General features: G+C 43.1%; 1 protein-coding gene across 1 annotated transcript in view; it reads right to left on the reverse strand.

Moving 5' to 3' along the window:
• BIRC6 (baculoviral IAP repeat containing 6) overlaps positions 1–19,389 on the reverse strand; it is a 241,574-nt gene that overhangs the window by 12,870 nt on the left and 209,315 nt on the right. Inside the window, exons 66-68 of the mRNA XM_089529449.1 lie at positions 10,610–10,820; positions 2,753–2,898; positions 1,141–1,251 (exon numbers count right to left, since the gene is read on the reverse strand). Coding sequence (XP_089385575.1) covers positions 1,141–1,251; positions 2,753–2,898; positions 10,610–10,820 — 468 coding nt within the window. The remainder of the gene's footprint in view (positions 1–1,140; positions 1,252–2,752; positions 2,899–10,609; positions 10,821–19,389) is intronic.

Genomic DNA, 19,389 nt, shown 5'->3' on the forward strand with positions numbered 1-19,389 from the left:
TTCTTGAAAATGGAGTAAAGATGGGAAGTTCACAAATCTTCATTTATTAATACACCCAGCTTGGCTCAAAAAGTCCTTTATATTTTATAACAGCTTTGGAAACTGCATAAAAGCAGCAAAAAGGAAGTGTGGTTTATTTGTGCTTCTTGTCACCACTTCAACCTATTTAGAAAAAACTGAAGACTGGTAATTACTAGGGATGTTCATTCTGTTATGCTTCCAAATATTGAAATAATTAAGACTATACTACAGTTGGCCCTCCGAATCCACAGATTCTTTATCCACAGATTCAACTACCCACAGCTTGAATATATAAATTCTTAAAACAAACCTTGATTTTGCTATTTAATATAAGGGAAATCATTTTACTACCCCATTATATAGAATGGGACTTGAACAGCCACATATGTTGGTATCCAAGAGGCAGTCCTGGAACCAAACCCCAGGAGACATCAAGTACCCACTGTACATCTTTCAGCAGCTAGTCAATAAATGACCTAGTTTAGCAGCAGTATTATGTCCTGATAGATGGCTACCTTGATCTTCGCTTCTCCAGCTCCCCCACTCTCTGAAGGTTTTTTGTACTATAAAAAGCTTCCACCCTCCCTCCTTATACTTCATAGATTTGAAATTACCCCCCCCCCCCACATCTGTGAATTACCCTTTTTCTTCCTTTGAAATCCCTGTGTGTGGCCCTTGCCCCCACCCCCACCAAATTGACCAAGGTCAAAAGGAGCTCCAAAACTGAATCAAGTGACTTCTAGAGCTCTGAAGGTGCTGAAAATAGCTATTCAATCATAAGACTACACCCAACACTGCTCTATAGTAACAAAGAATATTATTAGTCTAAGCAAGTGTGACTAAAACAACTTATATTGTCTCTGCTTACTTCTACCTCTACCTCCTCCTCCTGTTCCCTCTAAGTTGAATTTTACACTGCAAGCTCCTGGGATCAGATCTCTGTCCTCCTCTACTCTGAAAAGTGCTATGCACATCAATAGAAGTTTCTAAATATTAATTCTAATTTTAACTCTTTCATTCTCCTTTAGATATACTTTTACCACCTTTTTGTTTAATGTCTACGGCCTTTTTTGTTTTTGTGCCACAATACAGAAATGCACAGATTTATTTTCAACTTACCAAACTGGAGTTTTTTCATTACAACCACATATTTTTCTTCAAGGGATCTTAAAACAGACAAAGGCTTGGGTTTCACTGCAGCTTTTTTAGAGTATTCAGCTAATTTTTTCTCTGTTATAATAATTATAAGAAAGAAGATTATGTTAAAACAATATTTTAAAATACAACTTTGTATTGAATTTATTTCCTTTCCAGTATAACAACAAAGCAACAGCAAAGGACTCAGATGTAAACAATCGTAAATTCAATTCAAATGTAGAATTTTTTAAGAATCATGTATGAGTATAAATCAAGCTCTTGGTAGCAGAATTTAGTTCTGCTTTTGGCCATTCTTCAAATGTACCACCAAAGTCTTAAGACAGGAAATTTTTTATGAGAAGTGAAAGTAAAGTGCCATGGACAAATGCTTCAATATTTTTGTCTCAGTACCATCTTTTTTGTGTGTGGACACCCTGCAGAAACTGAAACAATCAGACAAACATTTATTTCCATACGTGTATGCCTTTGAAGACTATGGTTGCATTCGCACAACAGAGATAATCTGGTTTGACACCATTTTAACTGTCATGGCTCATTGCTAGGGAATTCTGGAAATTCTGCAACTAACTACCATCCACAGAATGCCCTAGCCTTGAGCCATGTTAGTTAAAGTGGTATCAAACTGGATTATTTCTGCAGTATGGATGCAGCCAATGCTGTGTATTTGTGAAAGTTTCAGTATAACTGTTTTCAATGCAACCAGCTTTCAATTTAAAGAAACATTAGCTGTATTTATCTATCCAGAGCTTTTTCCATCTGTTTATAAATGTAACAGGACACTGAGTGACAACTTGTTAACAATGATATGTCTCACAAACAAAATCCTAAGAAGTAATAAGCTGAATCAGTCTAGTTGACAGGGAACTACGGACAGAGGCTAGGGACACAGTCAGAGAGGAATGCAGAAAGATGCTAACTGTGAACAAAAATAAGGAAAAGAAACAATGGATGAGAGACAAAACACTGCAAACTGTAAAAGAGAAAAGAGAAGCTAAAGAAAAGAGCGATAGAACAGAACCAGAACACTGAATGCAACTGTTTAGCAATTAGTGTGCAAGAATAAAGAGAATTATTATAATAACCACTGCAATGAAATAGAAGACAACAACAAAATAGGGGGAACAAGAGACCTCTCTTCCAGAAGATCCAGGAATTCAAAGGGAAATTTACATCAAGAATGGGGATGTTATCTGATCAGCAGAGGAAAATAATACATGACCAAGATAAACTATAGACAGTGGAAGCAATACACAGAAGAACTATATAAAAGACAAGAACGGATGAATGACGCATGGGAAGAAGACCCATGTGAAGATGAATCTCAAATTCTGGAAATTGAAGTAAAAGTGGCAATTGGGGAGAATAAATCACCCGGAACAGATGTCATACCAACAGAATTGCTACAATCCAAAGACAGAGTTAAGCTTAGTTTTAACTAAAATCTGTCAACCAATACAGGAAACAAAACAATAGTCCACAGATTGGAAACAATCAATATACACTGCCATTCCTAAAAAAAGAGACACAAGCAAGTGCAACAACTACAGTGCTCCTAAAAATGTTTCTTTTTTACCTTGGTTGGCTTGGCGCAAACTTGTTGTAGCAGCATACACTATCTCAGCAGTCCTCTGGATATCTGGCACCAGAAGTGTCAGTCCCTCTGGTTCCTGATCTGATGTATCTGACTTCACTCCAGTTTTTGATTTGTCCTTTTTAGACCTACAAAATACAAGATTGTGGTTTTAAGTAAAGTTGATTAAATTTAAAAATAAGTAACAAATGAAATAGTGAGAACCTTTCAAAATCCAAATTTTTGTTATGGTAAATAAATCAAAATGCATTTAGCTTGATGCACACAGACTTGTGAAATATAGGAAGGAAACCAACCAAAGTCCCTATAACCGAAAAAACCCAAGATAATAACCACACAAAACAACCGAAGGGTTCTGGCAAAAACTATAAGGGAATAACAGCACCCTGGAGCAAAAAACCAATGTAGTATCTAAAAGGGTAAAATTACCCCACTGGAAGATCTATAAATGCTAAGGGTGAATAAAATATCCAAAGTACAAAACCAGAGAAACTAAACCCTGGAGAAAAGCCAATAAAACAACAGAAAGGGTGGAGACCCTCCCCCCCTTTTTCCCCTTTGGCAATTATAAATAATTCTATAAGAACAAAAGGCCAGACGCGTTTCGACCTACGTCTTCTTCAGTGGCCTGCCAATGTTTAAAATATAAAAAGTATAAAAAGTATAATAACTCCTTAGCACACAATATAACTTTGCTGAATTCAAAAGCTGCAATGAGCCTAACCTGCTCTCAGAGTGTCTTATATAACCAGCTGTGCTGTTATTCCCTTATAGTTTTTGCCAGAACCCTTCGGTTGTTTTGTTTTGTTGAAATATAGGAAAGAACATTTATATTTGTGTTGTACATATATGTTGCTGCTGTGTTCCTTCAAGTTGTTTCCAACTTGTAGTGACCTTAAGGCAAGCTTAAATTGGGGTTTCGTGGCAAGATTTGTTCAGAATGGGTTTATCTTTCCTTACTTCTGAGGTTGAGAGTGCAATTTTCCCACGGTCACAGCAATTTGAACCGTGGTCTCCAGTCACAGTCCAAGGCTCAAACCAGTACACATGCTGGCTTTCTATATATGCTCATCTCTTTTCTCCATCTGCCTACCACTACCCAAACAAGCTTGTGCCGTTATATTAAAATATTATTTGATTTTGTCAAGCAATTTGTCTTTGTAAAATCAAATTCTATAACAGCTTGCATGTTTAAGATACTAGTTTCTGAATTAAACCTGAAGTAGCATTAATAGAGGTACAATGGGCCCTTTGTATCCACTGGGGTTTGGTTCCAGAACTCCTTGTGGACACCAAAATTCATGAATGTTCAAGTCCCATTGGCATAACAAAATGATGTCCCTTATATAGAATGGCAAAACTGAGGTTTGCTTTTTGGAATTCAAAAAAATATATAATTTCAAGCCATGGATGGTTGAATCAGTGGATGTAGAATCTGTGCACATGAAGGGCTGATTGCAATTAAAAACATATTCAGTTCTTCATGTCTGACTAATTTGATTACCTTGGTGTCTCCCCTACTGGCTTGGATCACCCCTTTCCTACCTTGCTGGAAAGTCTTCTTTTTTAAAAATTGAAATCTGCTGTATTGCACCAAGGTCTCCCAAGCTAATAATCATGTTGTCTTTCAAACCATCTAGCTCCTCAAAAGGAGTAGTAAGTTTTTTAATTGATTCTTCCCTTATCTTCTTTTCTTAATAGAAGGCATCACTTGATTTTTGTCTTTGTTCTCCACCAATACCTTCTGTAGCACCTTCTCTCCAAAAAGAAACTGTCCTGAAAAAGGCATGTAGGCCAAATTCGTTCTTGACTTCTGGTCAGCTTCTCAGTGTCAAAGACAGTGACCATATAGCTGTACTCGTCGCTGCTATATTTCTAGCTGGAAACAATGCTGAATCATGCCATGCATCTGATATAAATAGTAGGGCCTCTTGAATCCTTTCTACTGCCCCATACAAGGAGTGCATATACTGATATTTTTGGTCTCTTAAATCTCCTGTGTCCATAATACTGCTGTTCTTCTGAAAATGGAAGCTACAGTGCAAGAAAGAACTATCAATCTTGTGGCTTCATGTGATCTTTTAAGTGCCATCTCTATTCTATGCTCATCCATATCTGGATATGGTGTATCACCCTCGTTAGGGGCAACTGTATGAGAAATTAAAGTAGAAATTGTTCCATCGATCAATGGGACTTTAAGTTACTCCATGTCCTTCCCCTACTGACTGTCCTCCAGCTCTAATGCTTGCAACATGTACTTAGAATTATCTACACTGAATAACTTGTTAGTAGTCATTTCTTTTTCCATGGCACTCTCTGTAGTATCTTCTCTGTCATTAAAATTTCATCCTCCTATCTCTCCCTCAGATATTTCTGTTCAATCTCCACCTGTAAATCTGTGTTATCTTTTTCTAAATGTTTTGACTTTTTATTGCATTTTCAACAAGTTTTTCCTTCTTATTCCCTAACATTCCTAATTTTATTTCCTTCTCTCTCTCTCTCCCTCTCTCTCTCTCTCTTTTTTTTTTTGCTTAGATTTAACAGTATTGCATGCTGCAGACTTTTCCATCCTATCACCACCTGAATTGTGTCATTTAATTATTTGGAATCATTAGATATTACATTTACTCCATTTAATTCCTGTTTATTCAGTAAACTCATTCAACTCATTTGACTGTAAAAAAATCATTAAATATTTAGAATTCATTAAATTGCTTTCCAATACTAAGGGTGGTGAAACATGCGAAATAATCATGGTATTAATTTCTCTACTGACTGATTCTCTAATTATTTCTTATAAATTTACTGTCCTGAATAACTAAAGTAGATACATGTGGATAATCACGTATTGATTCATTAACTGTCCCTGGGTTGTCTGCCACTATTCTTTGCACGTAAGATAGCAAGAAAATGTGACCTTCAGTACTTTTCCATTGCCCTGTTGCCTCTTTGTTTCCAAAAGACCTGTCCATCAAATGCTGTGTCTGCATTCCAGCCTCCTGCTTGGAAACACAGTGTGATTCAGCCCCATCCCATTGTGGAACATCCATTTCCAACATGGTGGCCCAAAATGACATTCAGCGATTTCTCCAGTTGTAACTGAAGAGCTCCTGAGGAGGTAACTGCTTCCTTTGTTTCAGCCCCAATTTTAATTTTTTTCACCTTTTTTAATGAGACAGCAGGAGCACTCAGAATTGCTTTCACTAGTCATAGTAGATATTCTCTTCAATGACTTCTAATTAAATATTTCAGAAGAACACATGTCTGCGACCATCTCTAAATCTTTCCTTCTCTTCTGAGTGTTCTCCATTAGTAAACCATTTAAACTAATCTAGTGTATGTGAAGGCAAAAAACCATGTCTAGCTGGCTAGCAAAGAAATTTAAAAACTGAGGTGAAGTCACAGGAATCAACCATCTTATCAGAAAAAAAACCTTGGGACTTTGGGATACCTTAACTGTTCTTGGCACAAGAAGAATAACCCAACTGTCTGTAGATTGCTCCTCCATGCCATCCAGAGAATTGCCTTGTATTACTGAACAGCAGCACCATTATACTGTTATGCTCCATCTTCTATTCCTAATACTGTAAATTATTCTCTATCTTTTCTTTCTATGAATTTCAGTCTACTTACTGTATATAGTCATGTATGTCTAGAAACTTAGGTTAAAAAATGACTCAAAAAACCTGTGTCGACTTATCCATGGATCAATGTAGATACTGTACTTTAACTTTCATTTTAAAAAGGTACCATCCCCTGGTGAAAGGCAAGATTATAATTGGTCCTGAAAGCACTGACCCCTCTCTATTATCTCATCCATCCAGCCTTTGGTATGAGCACAAACAGCTATGCCTGCAGGAATTTTGTAAGTTCTTTGGCACTGTTTTCCACTGATTCGTCCTTTACGTCATTTGTTGAATGCCCTTAAGTTTCACCCTCAAACTATCCATGGGTCATATCAAAATCCATAGTTTTGATCTCAGAACCTGCCCTCAACTTATACATGAGGTTAACTTATAGTGGAGTATATATGGTAATTATCTTTCTTACTGTGTTTACACGGCCACTTGTAATATACAAACATTTTATACTATTTATATTAAAATACAGACATTTCCCTCAAAATATAGGGGTACCTCAAGGTTCCATTTTAGACCTTTTACTTTTCATACATTACCCTTGACTTATTTTACACTTATTATTATCAACTGTCTTATTTATACTTCAGTATTAGCAGTCATTATCTGTCTTGATAAAATTCAGTTATTTTCAGTCCTACTTAATTGTTGTCCAAGCACAGAAGCTACACATAGAGAAACAGGACAGTAGGACCATGCTCATAGCTCTACATTCTGATGTCATGTATGGGATTGATTATATGGGTATATGGATGGTAGAGTCCTTGGCATATTTATAATCTCTTCTTGCATCTTCCTCAAAGCTCTGTATTCCTTTTTAAAACTAAAATGTTCATAGGTTATTTTTGATTTTGTCATTTGAACTCTCTCTCTTTTAAATTTTTCTATTCACACAGTGAATCTAGATAATGCTTGGACAGAAGGCGCTTTAGGAAACACAGTGCCTCAAATTCATGGAAGAAGTAAAACAGGACAGAAATTAACTAAACAAAGAGAAATCGTAGTTTACCTCTGAGTCCACTCTTATTAAATCGCATCATTAGCATTCCATTTGCAATTAGTAGATCTAATTCTTTCACTATTTATTCTTTCTACACTTCTCTTTGCTTGTCTTGGTCCTCTCTATTCCCACCTTTAGCTGTGGTTGCTGTTTAGTATTCTGCTGCTCATCACATTTTTAATTGTAGAAAAACTGCATTTTTGGGGGCTTGTGGTTCCTCTTTTCTTCCTCTTCCCCATATTTCTCATTATACTCATCTCCAAGTGTATTCACTCACTAGTTTCTGCTTATCTTTCACCTCTGATTTCTCCATATTCTCCTCTTCAGTTTTTATATTTCATTGCTTCATATTAAAATTCTATCTCATTTCTGGATCTTCATACTGTTTCTCTTTTTTCTTCTTATAGAATTCTTATTAGTTGGTATGTAATTGATTTCTCTTCCTCTTTTTATAAAATGCCTCAGCTCATTTATTCCTGTTAGCTCGTCTTTAATTCCTTCTGCCCTATCCTAACTAGCCTGTTCTCCCCCTTTATCTGACCAAATTAGACTTGAAACTCATTAAGCTGTCTTTCATGAACTATGTACAGAAATCAAGTTACTTATAGAGACTTCACAAAATTATTATTCTTCAAATTCCATAACATTTTATTTTTCTTCTGCATTTTAACAGTCACAGACATCCACCTTTAAGTCTCTAACATGTAGCAATATGTTTCTGTCTGTTATCATGGAGACACTAAAAACAATTTGTTCATGTAAGAATTAATAATTAATGCTCCAGAAACTTTCCCACCAGTAATCAATAAATCAATTTTAGGCTTTCTGTAAATGTAAGGGACATTAACAGAGACATATTTATATATCCTCTAACAATTTACAGAGGAAAACTGGGACATTTGTTGCGAAACAAGCTAGGAGATATTGCTGTGGAAGGGAGCTGCCAAATGAGACCAGGATCCAGAAATGGAGTGAAGGCCACAACTTTATTGAACAAACAGCAACAAAGGTAGGGTTGGCCCAAAGCATGAGGTCTGGATCTGGAACATCGATCAACACCCTGGTTGTTCGATAAACCGAAATGCCTGGTCATGGCCAGGCTTCGGGATGACATAGGGGCTATGTAAAATGACATCTCGCAGACATGCAACCGGCCAATCGCATGTTCTCAGTTAAGCCCCTAGTCATCAGGAGGCACTGTCATGATGTGGCCCCCGCAATAGTCACAGCGCATGCCCTCAGCGCTCCCGTGTCCAGAAGGACTCCTGTTCCAGTGCTACGCAACCCTGGAAACCACACCCACCAGATCCATGACCTATGCTACCACCCCCAATAGTTGTGACAAGATACATCCTAAACCCAGGAAGGGAAGGTGGGAGAGCTGAGCAAAATGGCGCTGAGCACGGATGCCATGTGGCCTAAATAGGCCCTAGAACATGGAAGGGGCCGGGGGAGGGAGGGAGCCCTGCCTCCAGGCCCAGCCAACCAATTGGCTTCTTGGAGGACCAGGGCAGCCAATGGGAAGGGACTAACCGCCTCCCGTGCATGCCAGGAAATGGAGTTCCCAGCAGGAGGCGGAAGCCCCTCCCCAACCTCCTTGGCTGGCCAATCATGGGCCTGCCCAACCCCGCAAAGCATGCTGGGGTGCGATTGGGCCCGTGGAGCAGATGGCGGCAACACAGCCGGCCCGGAATGTTGGGCAGCTGCATTTGTAGCAGTATGCTTTTGCATAAAACTACCACCCCTTCCTCTTCTCTTCCCCCTGAATTAAGATGATTCAAAAATTCAAAGCAATCATTTTTCATTGCCTGTACCTCAGTTTTACCACCATGCCTGCCTTGGTACAGGGACCAAAAGTGCATTTCAGAATTCTCTTCTAATTTGATGACTTGAATGCATATGCACACATAATAAGTAATGGAATGATTTACATTTGAAAAGCAACTTTTCTAGATCTGGCCATTTGGTTGATAACCAAAGACCACTGGATTCCTTCTAATCAAACAGAGCACATTTCACATCTGAAATCTGACTAAGAAAATGAAACACTGCTATGTGATTAAGAACCCTGAAAAAGCAGGGCTTCCCATAGAATGAGAGGATGCACAGGTTTTCCTCATTTGTTCAGATTAACTATGTCCTGAAAATCTGAGTAATGTTATGGCTGATTTTAAGAGGGTGGGGAACTCTTCTAGTAAAGTTCAAGGTTTCGCTAGCCTTCTGGTAGTAATTCTGTAATAAATTAAGAGCGCTCTCTGTACAACTGAAAGAACTTTAATTAAGGATATATGTCTATTATCCTCACTTCCTATTTGATTTGTTATCCACCCTAATAAGTACATAATAGTATAACCAGTGTTTGATATAGGACAATATCTGCATTAAAAATATAGGCTCTGGCCTACTTCATATACTGATGTGGTAAACTTATGCATGGCAGATTTTAGCAAGGAGAAGCATTCCACCCCACCTGCAACCTGAAGCGGTATAGTCAAGATATTTGTTGTTGTCGTTCACCACCCTCCAGATGATCATGACCCATGGTGACCCTGTGGATGAGACATCTCCAAGACTCCCTGTCCTCTACTGTTCTGCTTAGTTCCTGCAAAGTCATACCTGTGGCCTCTTTAATAGAGTCCACCATGTAGCATGCGGCCTTCCTCTCTTTCTGCTTCCCTCCACCTTTCTTAGCATTACTGCATTTTTTAATGAGTCCTCCCTTCTCATGATGTGTCTAGGTACGACAGCCTCAGTTTTGTCATTTTGTCTTCCAGGAGGATTTCTGGCTTGATCTACTCTAGAACCCATTTGTTTGTCTTTTTGGCTTTCCACAGGTTCCTCAGCACTTTTCTCCAGCTCCACATCTCCAATTAATTGATTTTCTTCCTATCATCTTTCTTAATTGTCCAGCTTTCACATCCATAACTGGTAATATGGAATACAGTGATTTGTATGATTTTAACTTTTGTGCTCAGTTGTATAACTTTACATTTTAGGATCTTTTCTAGTTCTTTCATGGCTGTTGTGCGCATTTAATCTTCTTAATATTTCCTGGCTGCAATCCCCGTCCCTATCAATGTTTGATCCTAGGTCTGAGAACTCTTTTACTAAAGGTCCATCCAATCCAGTGTGTACAGCCCTTATTGAGAACACCACATCTTACTGCATTTGTTAAAATAGGAAGAGAAGTTAAAGAAATACCTTAGACGATTAGTGTAAGTATCCACACATGTCTTCATTTTAGCCAACAGAGTTCCAACTGAAGCTTGAGACTCCAACTGCTCTTCTTCCTCTTCTCCATTTTCTCCAGACAGAGGCAGCAATAATGGCACCATGGATGTGCATGAAGCAATAGCACGGAGAAGCTCTAACAAAGCTCTGTAGAGAGGAACATGCCTGGCCATGTCCAGAACTAGGAAAGAAACAAAGTAATGTGGTAAAAACTTCATACACCTAGATTGACTTAAAACAGGAAAGATTAACTACAGTGAGCCTGCGCCATATGTGGGTTTCACTTATGCGACTTTCAACATACGCTGAAGCTGTGGGAGAATTTTATCAATGGTGCACGCATACCCATGGCGCAAGCACCACCTGGCGCCATGAGCACGCGCCCCATTATTTTCAATGGGGTGCAAGCATATGTAATTTCCCCCTAACGTGGGTGGGTAGGTCCGGAATGGATCCCCCACATAAGGGAGTACTGTACTGTTTGTAGACGTTTGTGCAATGGGAATTAAGAAAAATGCATTTGTATACTGTTACAACAAAAATGTGCAATTTCATTATACAAATTTCATTTTATAAAGCAAACTACAGTATGATCAAATAATATAAATATATTTAATCTGCATATCTTATTCTTAATAGACAAAACTAATATAACTCATCATTTATTAATTTCTTTATTAAGGAAATTAACAACTATAATTAAAACCATACTAAAAGCAACAAGGAACACTTTGTACTGCATCAAAAAAGAGACTTTCTATCAACAAAACCTCATGCAAAAATAAAAACCAGTTACTCTTAAAGGTGCTGCTATATTCTTTCCCTGCTCTCTTTTTATGCTGACAGAGACTCACAGCTACTTCTTTGAAAAGGGAAAAAAGGTACACTTTAAAACTTCAAAATGAGCACTGAATTAGTTTCCAAGTTTTTCACTGCTGTTGAGTAGATGCTAGTATTCCAAACTGCTAAAATATGAAGATCCACTAAACAGCCAAAATACAACAGGAATAATTGCAGCAGCACAGCAGAGGTAAACTTAATGGTTATACAGAATGATAGTCTGTTTCAAATGGTATCAAGAAAGAAAATGAGAAGTGATATGCTGTTCTACCAAGTGCTAGCAACATTCTAACTGGAGCATGCCATTAAATTTTGAGAATCATAGTTCAAGGACACTATCAGGCTGGCAGCAGAGAATATGTATGGTATGAAACTAAATAAGTGAAAATGAAGTACATTAGGTAAAGAAAATAAACGATTAAGAGACAATGATGGAAGATACTGCAGATTTTCATTCAGAATGGCAAAAGCAGAATTCAAAGATGAACAGGTTGCTCACCTGTAACTGTTTCTTCGAGTGGTCATCTGCGAATTCACACAAATGGGTTTATTCTGCGCCTGCGCAGCAATCCTCGGAAACTTCTAGAATCTCCAGGCAGAAAGCAATGTATCTTTCTGCAACTTTTTGGTGGTAGCCCCGCCCACCCATATACAGTGGTACCCCGGGATACGAATGCGCCGCCTTACGAAATTTCCGGGTTACGAAAAAAATCTATTTAAAAAAACTGTTCCGCGTTACGAATGTTTTTTCGGGTTACGAAAAAACTTTTGGTGCTTTTCGGCGCTATTTCGCACCAAATCGCGGCTTTTCCCCATTAGCGCCTATGGCTTTTCGGCTTGCGAAAGCCTTTCGGGTTACGAAAGCGGCGGCGGAACGAATTATTTTCGTAACCCGGGGTACCACTGTATAAGGCCCCTGGTGGCCCGCTCCTCTTCAGTTCCGAATGAGCCGCTAATCAGCGCGGCAACAAGCGTTGTCAAATGAGCAGACACTGAGGGGATGGATGGGCGGGTTTGTGTGAATTCGCAGATGACCACTTGAAGAAACACAGTTACAGGTGAGCAACCTGTTCTTCTTCTTCGTGGTCTCTGAGAATCACACAAATGGGTTTAGACTAGCGAGCTGTAGTCAGTGGAGGAGGGAGTGTCAATAACCAATAAATCACATAATCAATAAAGTATATAACCAAACAACTGTGTTATTTATTAACAGTGCAACAGGTCTATTGCATGGCAGAAAGTAACACTGCCCTCCCAAAGGCTGCATCCTGTCTGGCCTTGGCGTCCAGCCTGTAATGTCTTATGAATGTCAATGGCTGGGACCAAACAGCAGCCTTGCAAACATCCTCAAGGGGAATCCCCGTCAAAAAGGCTGAGGATGCGGCTACCGCCCTAGTTGCATGGGCTCTAACCCGACCTGGTAAGGGCTTCTTGGCCAGTTCGTAGCAGAGATGGATGGTGTTGGCCACCCATTTAGAGAACCTCTGCGGTGAGACCGGTAGCCCTCTCTTGGCCTCGGAGTAGCATACAAAAAGCCTCTCCGATCGCCTGGACGCAGCAGTCCTGTCCAAGTAGAACGCCAGCGCCCTACGGACATCCAGGGCATGGATCTGGCGCTCAGAATCCGTGGTTGGATTAGGAGCCAAAGTTGGCGAAACAATGTCCTGGTTGATGTGGAAAGCAGACACTACCTTGGGCAAGAAAGAAATGTCTGTACAGAGCACTACCTTGTCCTTATGAAAACGGAGGAAAGGTTGGTCCACCCTTAGGGCACACAGTTCACCAGCCCGGTGGGCTGACGTGATAGCTACCAGGAAGGCCGTTTTCCAGGTCAGGAGTCTCAGGTCCGTGGTAGCTAAGGGCTCAAACGGCTTAGACACTAGCTGTGCCAGGACAACTCCACTGTGGTGAAGGGTCCGCGACAGGTGGATGCAGGTTGTTGAATCCTTTAAGGAACCTCTTTATAAGAGGATCCCCAAACAGAGAGAGTTTGTTTTGAAACAAATAGTGTGACGAGATGGCAGACAGGTAGCACTTGATAGAACTCAAGGAGAGACCTGCTTCTGCCAGTGTCATAAGAAAGTCCAGGACCACAGGGATGGAGACACGGGACGGTGGAACGCCCTTCGTCTGCAGAAAGGCAAGGAACCTATCCCATTTGTAGGCATAGGACCTCTGTGTAGAAGGTCTTTGTGCTGCTTTGATGATATCCTGAACACCGGATGGAAGCGTGCTCAGGACCGAATCCTCCATGCCACCAATGGGAGAGACTGCATCTCGGGATGGTGGACTCACCCGTCGTGAAGCGAGAGCAGGTCGGGCCGATGCTCTAGTCAGAGGTGCTCCTGAGCCCGTTGTAGGAGAGGAGCGAACCACGGCTGTCTGGGCCACCACGGAGTTACCAGGATTGCATCCGTGTGGTCCGACAACATCTTCGAGATCACCCATGTGATCAGAGGAAATGGGGGAAAGGCATACAGGAGGCCTTGAGTCCACTTGAGTTGGAAGGCATCTCCTTCCGATCCGGGCTCTCTGTACCGTGAGCAGAATCTCGGTGTGTGAGCATTCAGCCGGGAGGCGAACAGATCCAGGAGAGGGGGACCCCAGCGATTGGAGAGTTGGGTCACCACTTCTGGGTGTAGCCTCCATTCGTGGCAAGTGGAAGATGACCTGCTGAGTTGGTCTGCAAGGTCGTTCTGGTCGCCGGGCAGATGGATGCACTGCAGCAGGATCTTGTGGTGTATGCACCACTCCCAGATGCGAATGGTGACTGCCAACAGAGTCCTCGATTTTGTACCCCCTTGTTTGTTGAGGTAGTACATGACCGTGGTGTTGTCGGTGAGAAGAAGCACTACCTTGCTTGCGAGGACCGTCTGGAACGCTCTGAGTGCCTTTTCCACGGCAAGCATCTCTAAGACATTGATGTGGAGAGTGGCCTCCGCCGGTGACCATTTGTCCTTTATTGTAAGGTCCAGAGTGTGGGCGCCCCATCCCTGCAGGTAGGCGTCCGTGGTCAGGGAAAGGTCCGGCTGCGGGGGTAGGAATGACATTCCCACGCAGACATTGTCGGGCTGGAGCCACCATCGAAGGGACTTCTGTAAGGTCCTCGGGATCGTGAGCAGTTTGGTAGGCGTGTCTCGGACGGGGTCGAACATGGATAGGAACCAGGATTGCAGGGGCCTGAGCCTTAGCCTGGCCCACGGTGTGACAAAGGTGGTAGAGGCCAGGTGTCCCATGGCGACTTGTACCACACGGGCCTGAAGACGCCTTTGACGCAGGCAGGGCTGCAGTGATGCGTGGAGTGCCTGAAACCTTGCCTCTGGAAGGTATGCCTTCATTGACACAGAATCCAGCGTTGTTCCTATGAAGTCGATGCGCTTGGTAGGGGTCAGGTTGGACTTGTCGAAATTGACCTGTAGTCCCAATGCTTGAAGGAGCGACAGGGCAAACTCGAGTTGCTTCAGCAGAGTGTCCTTGGAAGACGCTGTGAAGAGCCAGTCGTCCAGGTACGGGAAGACTGTGATTCCCCTTTGACGTAGGTATGCCACCACGGGTGCCATGCACTTGGTGAAGACCCTTGGAGCTGTGGAAAGGCCGAAGGGAAGGACCTTGTACTGGTATGCCTGGTGTCCGACAGCGAAAGCGAGGAACCTGCGGTGGTCCTCCAGGATCGCTATGTGAAAGTAGGCATCCTTTAAATCTAGCGTCACGAACCAGTAGCCTTCCTGTAGGAGTGGTAAGATAGAAGCAAGGGTTACCATCCTGAATTTCTTGTAAACAATAAAGTCATTGAGGGCCCGAAGATCCATTATGGGTCTGAGGCCAGTCTTTCTTCGGTACGGTGAAGTACCTGGAAAAGAAGCACCGCTTGAACTCAGAGGGGGAGATGGGTTCAATGGCGCCTTTATCTAGAAGAGTGCGCACTTCGTCAAGAAGGGTGTCCGAGGGGACAGTTGACAGAAAAGCTCCAGTTGGTGGGAGCTCAGAGAACTCTAGGGCGTAGCCCCTGTGGACGATGTTAAGTGCCCAAGAGTCCGTAGTGATGGCGGCCCAGGTGTTGAAGAAAGGGCTCAGCCTGTTGGAGGTGACGAGGTGCGCAGGAACACATCAGAACCTCTTCTTGCCTCGACCATCCTTCTTCCTATATCCCTGTTGGTATCTGGGTTGGGAAGATTGACGCCTGTCCGGTGGGGGAGCAGGCGACCGGGAGGATCGGCCCTGAGGGTTACTGTCCTGGTGGTAAGGACGGTCCTGGGGCTGGAAGCGGTACTGGCCTCCTGGGTGCCAGGGGCGCTGACAGGGTACCTCTGGCGGGGGGACTTGGATGGTGCGGAAGACATACCGTGCTTTCTAGCGGCGGTCTTCATCCGGTACCTGAAGCTAAGCTTCTCGTCCGTGTCCTTATTGAAGAGGCCCGAGTTGTCGAAGGCCATGTCTTCAATAGCCGCCTTCGCCTGAGGGGTGAGGTCCGAGGACCGGAGCCATGCATAGCGGCGGAGAGCTATGGAGCCAGAGAGGACCTTGGATGCACAGTCCGTGGAGTGTCTGGCGGAGATGATCTGCTGCCCAGCCATCAGGTGGATCTCATTCCTGAGAGCTGCCATCATACGCCTCCTGTCATCGGGCAAGTCAGCAATGGTGGGGTCCATCTTCTCCACCAGGAACTGGACGTAGGCCCCCATGCAAGCCGCGTAATTTGCGATCTTGAGGTCGAGAGCCGCCGAGGCATAGAACTTCTTTGCAAGGCCATCCAGTTTTTTGCTGTCCTTGTCGACAGGCGAAGATGAGGTCTTGGGAGCGAAGGTGGACTGGGTTCCCTCCACAATAGCTGAATTCAGCTTGGGATGGTTTGACAGCCAAGACGGGGCAGACGGAGTGACCCGATACAGGTTCTCAATTCTGCGCGAAGTCAACGGGATGGTGGCTGGAGCGTCCCAAGAATGCTTGGCAATCTTTTCCAGGGACGGGAGGTAAGCCAGGGCTGGTGGAGCTGGAGCAGAGCCGTGGATCCTCCTTTCCACCGGGTCAAGGGCATCATCCTCTGGATGGGCGACTTCCAACTTGAGAGCGTCGGCCATCCGTATGACCCTGTCGGCAAAGGCCCGGACATTGTCCGTGGGCGACGGGACAGATGGGCCTTCGGGCACAAACGGGGCGTCCTCATCCGAGATGGGAGACACGGAACGAGGAGAGCCTGAGCCAGATCTTGAAGCAGATGGGTCCACCGTCTGAGGAGAGGATCAGATGTCCCGAAGTCATCCCGGTCGTCTCGGCGGGAGGAGTCACCATCCGGACGGCAGCCCCGTGAATGAGCACGGAGGTTACGACGCAGGTGGGACAGGTCAACTGGGATGAGGTACTGTCCCATGCGCTGGTCGTGAACGAGATCTGGGAACGCCTGGAAGACGTCCCGATCATGTTCTGCAGGGACATGATGGTCTGAGGCCAGAGCCTCGTCAGCTTCGGTCCCCAGTGTAGCCCGGTCCCGTGCGGCAGAGCGTGGCCTTCTCCTTGGTGAGGGTGAAGGAGATCTTGGCCTCAGCCTCTGAGGAGAGAGTGGAGCATCAGAGTCCTGGAGCTCTCCCTCCAATTCAGAGTCCACGGTCACAATCTGTAGGCTGTCTGCTGGTACAGAGAGGTGACTGGAGAGAAGGACTCTGGGTTCGAGCGGCACCATCCGGGACGGGGCCGGTACAGACGGAGCCGGAGTCTTCACCGGCTCAGCGACCGGCGATGTCAACGGTACTGGCCTCGACTCAGGCGGAGGCGCTGAGACCGTGCTTGGGGGCCCTTTACGGCGGCTCTTGCAAGGCGGCGAGGACGAGCGAGCCCGCTTCCTGTCCCGGTCGGAGCGCTTATCCCTTTTCCTCTTGGGGGCTTCGGGGGCATCCGCATCCCCAGAGGCTCCAGAGCCGCCAGGCTGGCTGAGAACCCTCTCATAGAGGGCAGCCTTGAGTGTCCGGTCCCTGTTCTTGAGGGCTTGGGCAGACATGGCCTTACAGTGGGCACAACTGCCCGGAACGTGTGCCTCCCCCAAGCAGAGGACACACTTGTCGTGGCCGTCGGCCTTGGGGATTTTCACCCCGCACTTGGTGCATTGCTTGAAAGAGGCCATGGTAAGGGAGGTCCGTTACCAGTCCGAAGTCAAGCCGTAAATCAGAGAAAGTTGTCAAGCCAAAGGGAAGTCCGTAAAGAATGGTCAAGTGGAAGTCCGAAGGTCGAATAGCCAGAGATTTCAAACACAAAGAGCAAGCGAAGTTCCTCGAGCTGCTTAGCACGGCGGAATGAAGGAACTGAAGAGGAGCGGGCCACCAGGGGCCTTATATATGGGTGGGCGGGGCTACCGCCAAAAAGTTGCAGAAAGATACATTGCTTTCTGCCTGGAGATTCTAGAAGTTTACGAGGATTGCTGCGCAGGCGCAGAATAAACCCATTTGTGTGATTCGCAGAGACCACGAAGAAGAAATAACCATATTAGTTAGTCTGTAGAATCAGTATGCAGAGAGATCTTGTAGCACCTTGGAGACTAACTGAAAGAAAGAAGCTGGCAGCATGAGCTTTCATAGACTTCAGCCTACTTCCTAAGATGCTTTTGGTGGAGTGGAGCCAGGGACAGACATATATATGCCATAGGTATGTGAGAATGTCAAGTCAAATTTAACATTGCAGAGTTGACACTTATAGGAACAACATACTATCAAGACATACTAAGGTAAGGCAGTAAGGCATCTGCAGAAATGCTGAATGTACAGTGTAACTGGATGATATCTAACTGATTCTGGACACAAAATGTTACAACCCTGATAAATAAGTTAAATTCTAATGCTACATATTTGGCAGAATAGGATATGTTAGCAGATGTGGGGAAAATAGTATTGTGGGAGTTTTGAACAATCTTGCATCTGAAATTTAATTCAGACTCTTTGAAAACATATTTTTCAGAATGAACAGCAATATTTTTACTGACCATAACATATAATTAAGCCATGACAAAAGGTGAATGGTTTTTACAGTGCCTTTGCCTAGATGTAAACAGAAAAAGGATAGATGGGCGTATGGAATGATGGCATTATTACAGCCCAAAGAATTCATCCCATAGAAGTTTTAAAATGCAGATAAATGAAAGAACGGCCACAAGACCTGCTTGTCAAGATTAAGTGTGTTATGAGAGTTTCTGCAGTGCAGAGTATTTTTGTTACCTTTCCAGACAGTACAATCTATTGTCTCAACACTCAACAGTTTTTTCTTCTCAGTCTATCTCACTCCTTCCCGAAGGAGAAAAATATCAAAGGACAAGTATTTGTGAATTCCGGCCCATCAATACATATTTTTGATTTCTTGAACCTTTAGATGTCAGTGGAATCAATAATCACATAACCATGGTAACTATGCATAGCTATGTAACTGTTCTTCCACCTGAATAATTTTTTATCAACTTTCTATCTCATAACTGGCTTTGTGCAACTGGTTTGCCTACAAATAGCCAATTCTTTCATTTACAGGAAACACCCACACCCATAGGTGAATCCTAATAAAAATCTATTAAAATAAGAAAAGGCAAGGAGTTCATTTGCATTACAACCTGCATTTAAACACAGATGAAGTTTTAAGAGAACAAGAAATCACAAAGAATTTGAATATGCTGATCACAATTGAAGTTAAAATATTAAATTACTCATTTTGGCACTATTTCATTTTATTGAACAAGTCCCAATGTATAGCAATACTTAAATATGTTTCACAGCCATTCCCTGTATCCTAGAATGAAGGGTTGGTATTCATCATTATTGGTAAACATAATTCTGCTCTAATTTAAAATGTTTAAAAGTGCATGAGAATGTGGGCCATATTATACAACTGGAATAGTGGGAGAAAGCATGGACTAGAGGTGTAAAGTTTACATTGAGCTC

The sequence above is a fragment of the Sceloporus occidentalis genome, unplaced genomic scaffold (assembly GCF_023333645.1).
Source record: "Sceloporus occidentalis isolate IW3139 unplaced genomic scaffold, rSceOcc1.0.p SCAF_6, whole genome shotgun sequence".
Lineage (NCBI taxonomy): Eukaryota > Metazoa > Chordata > Lepidosauria > Squamata > Phrynosomatidae > Sceloporus > Sceloporus occidentalis.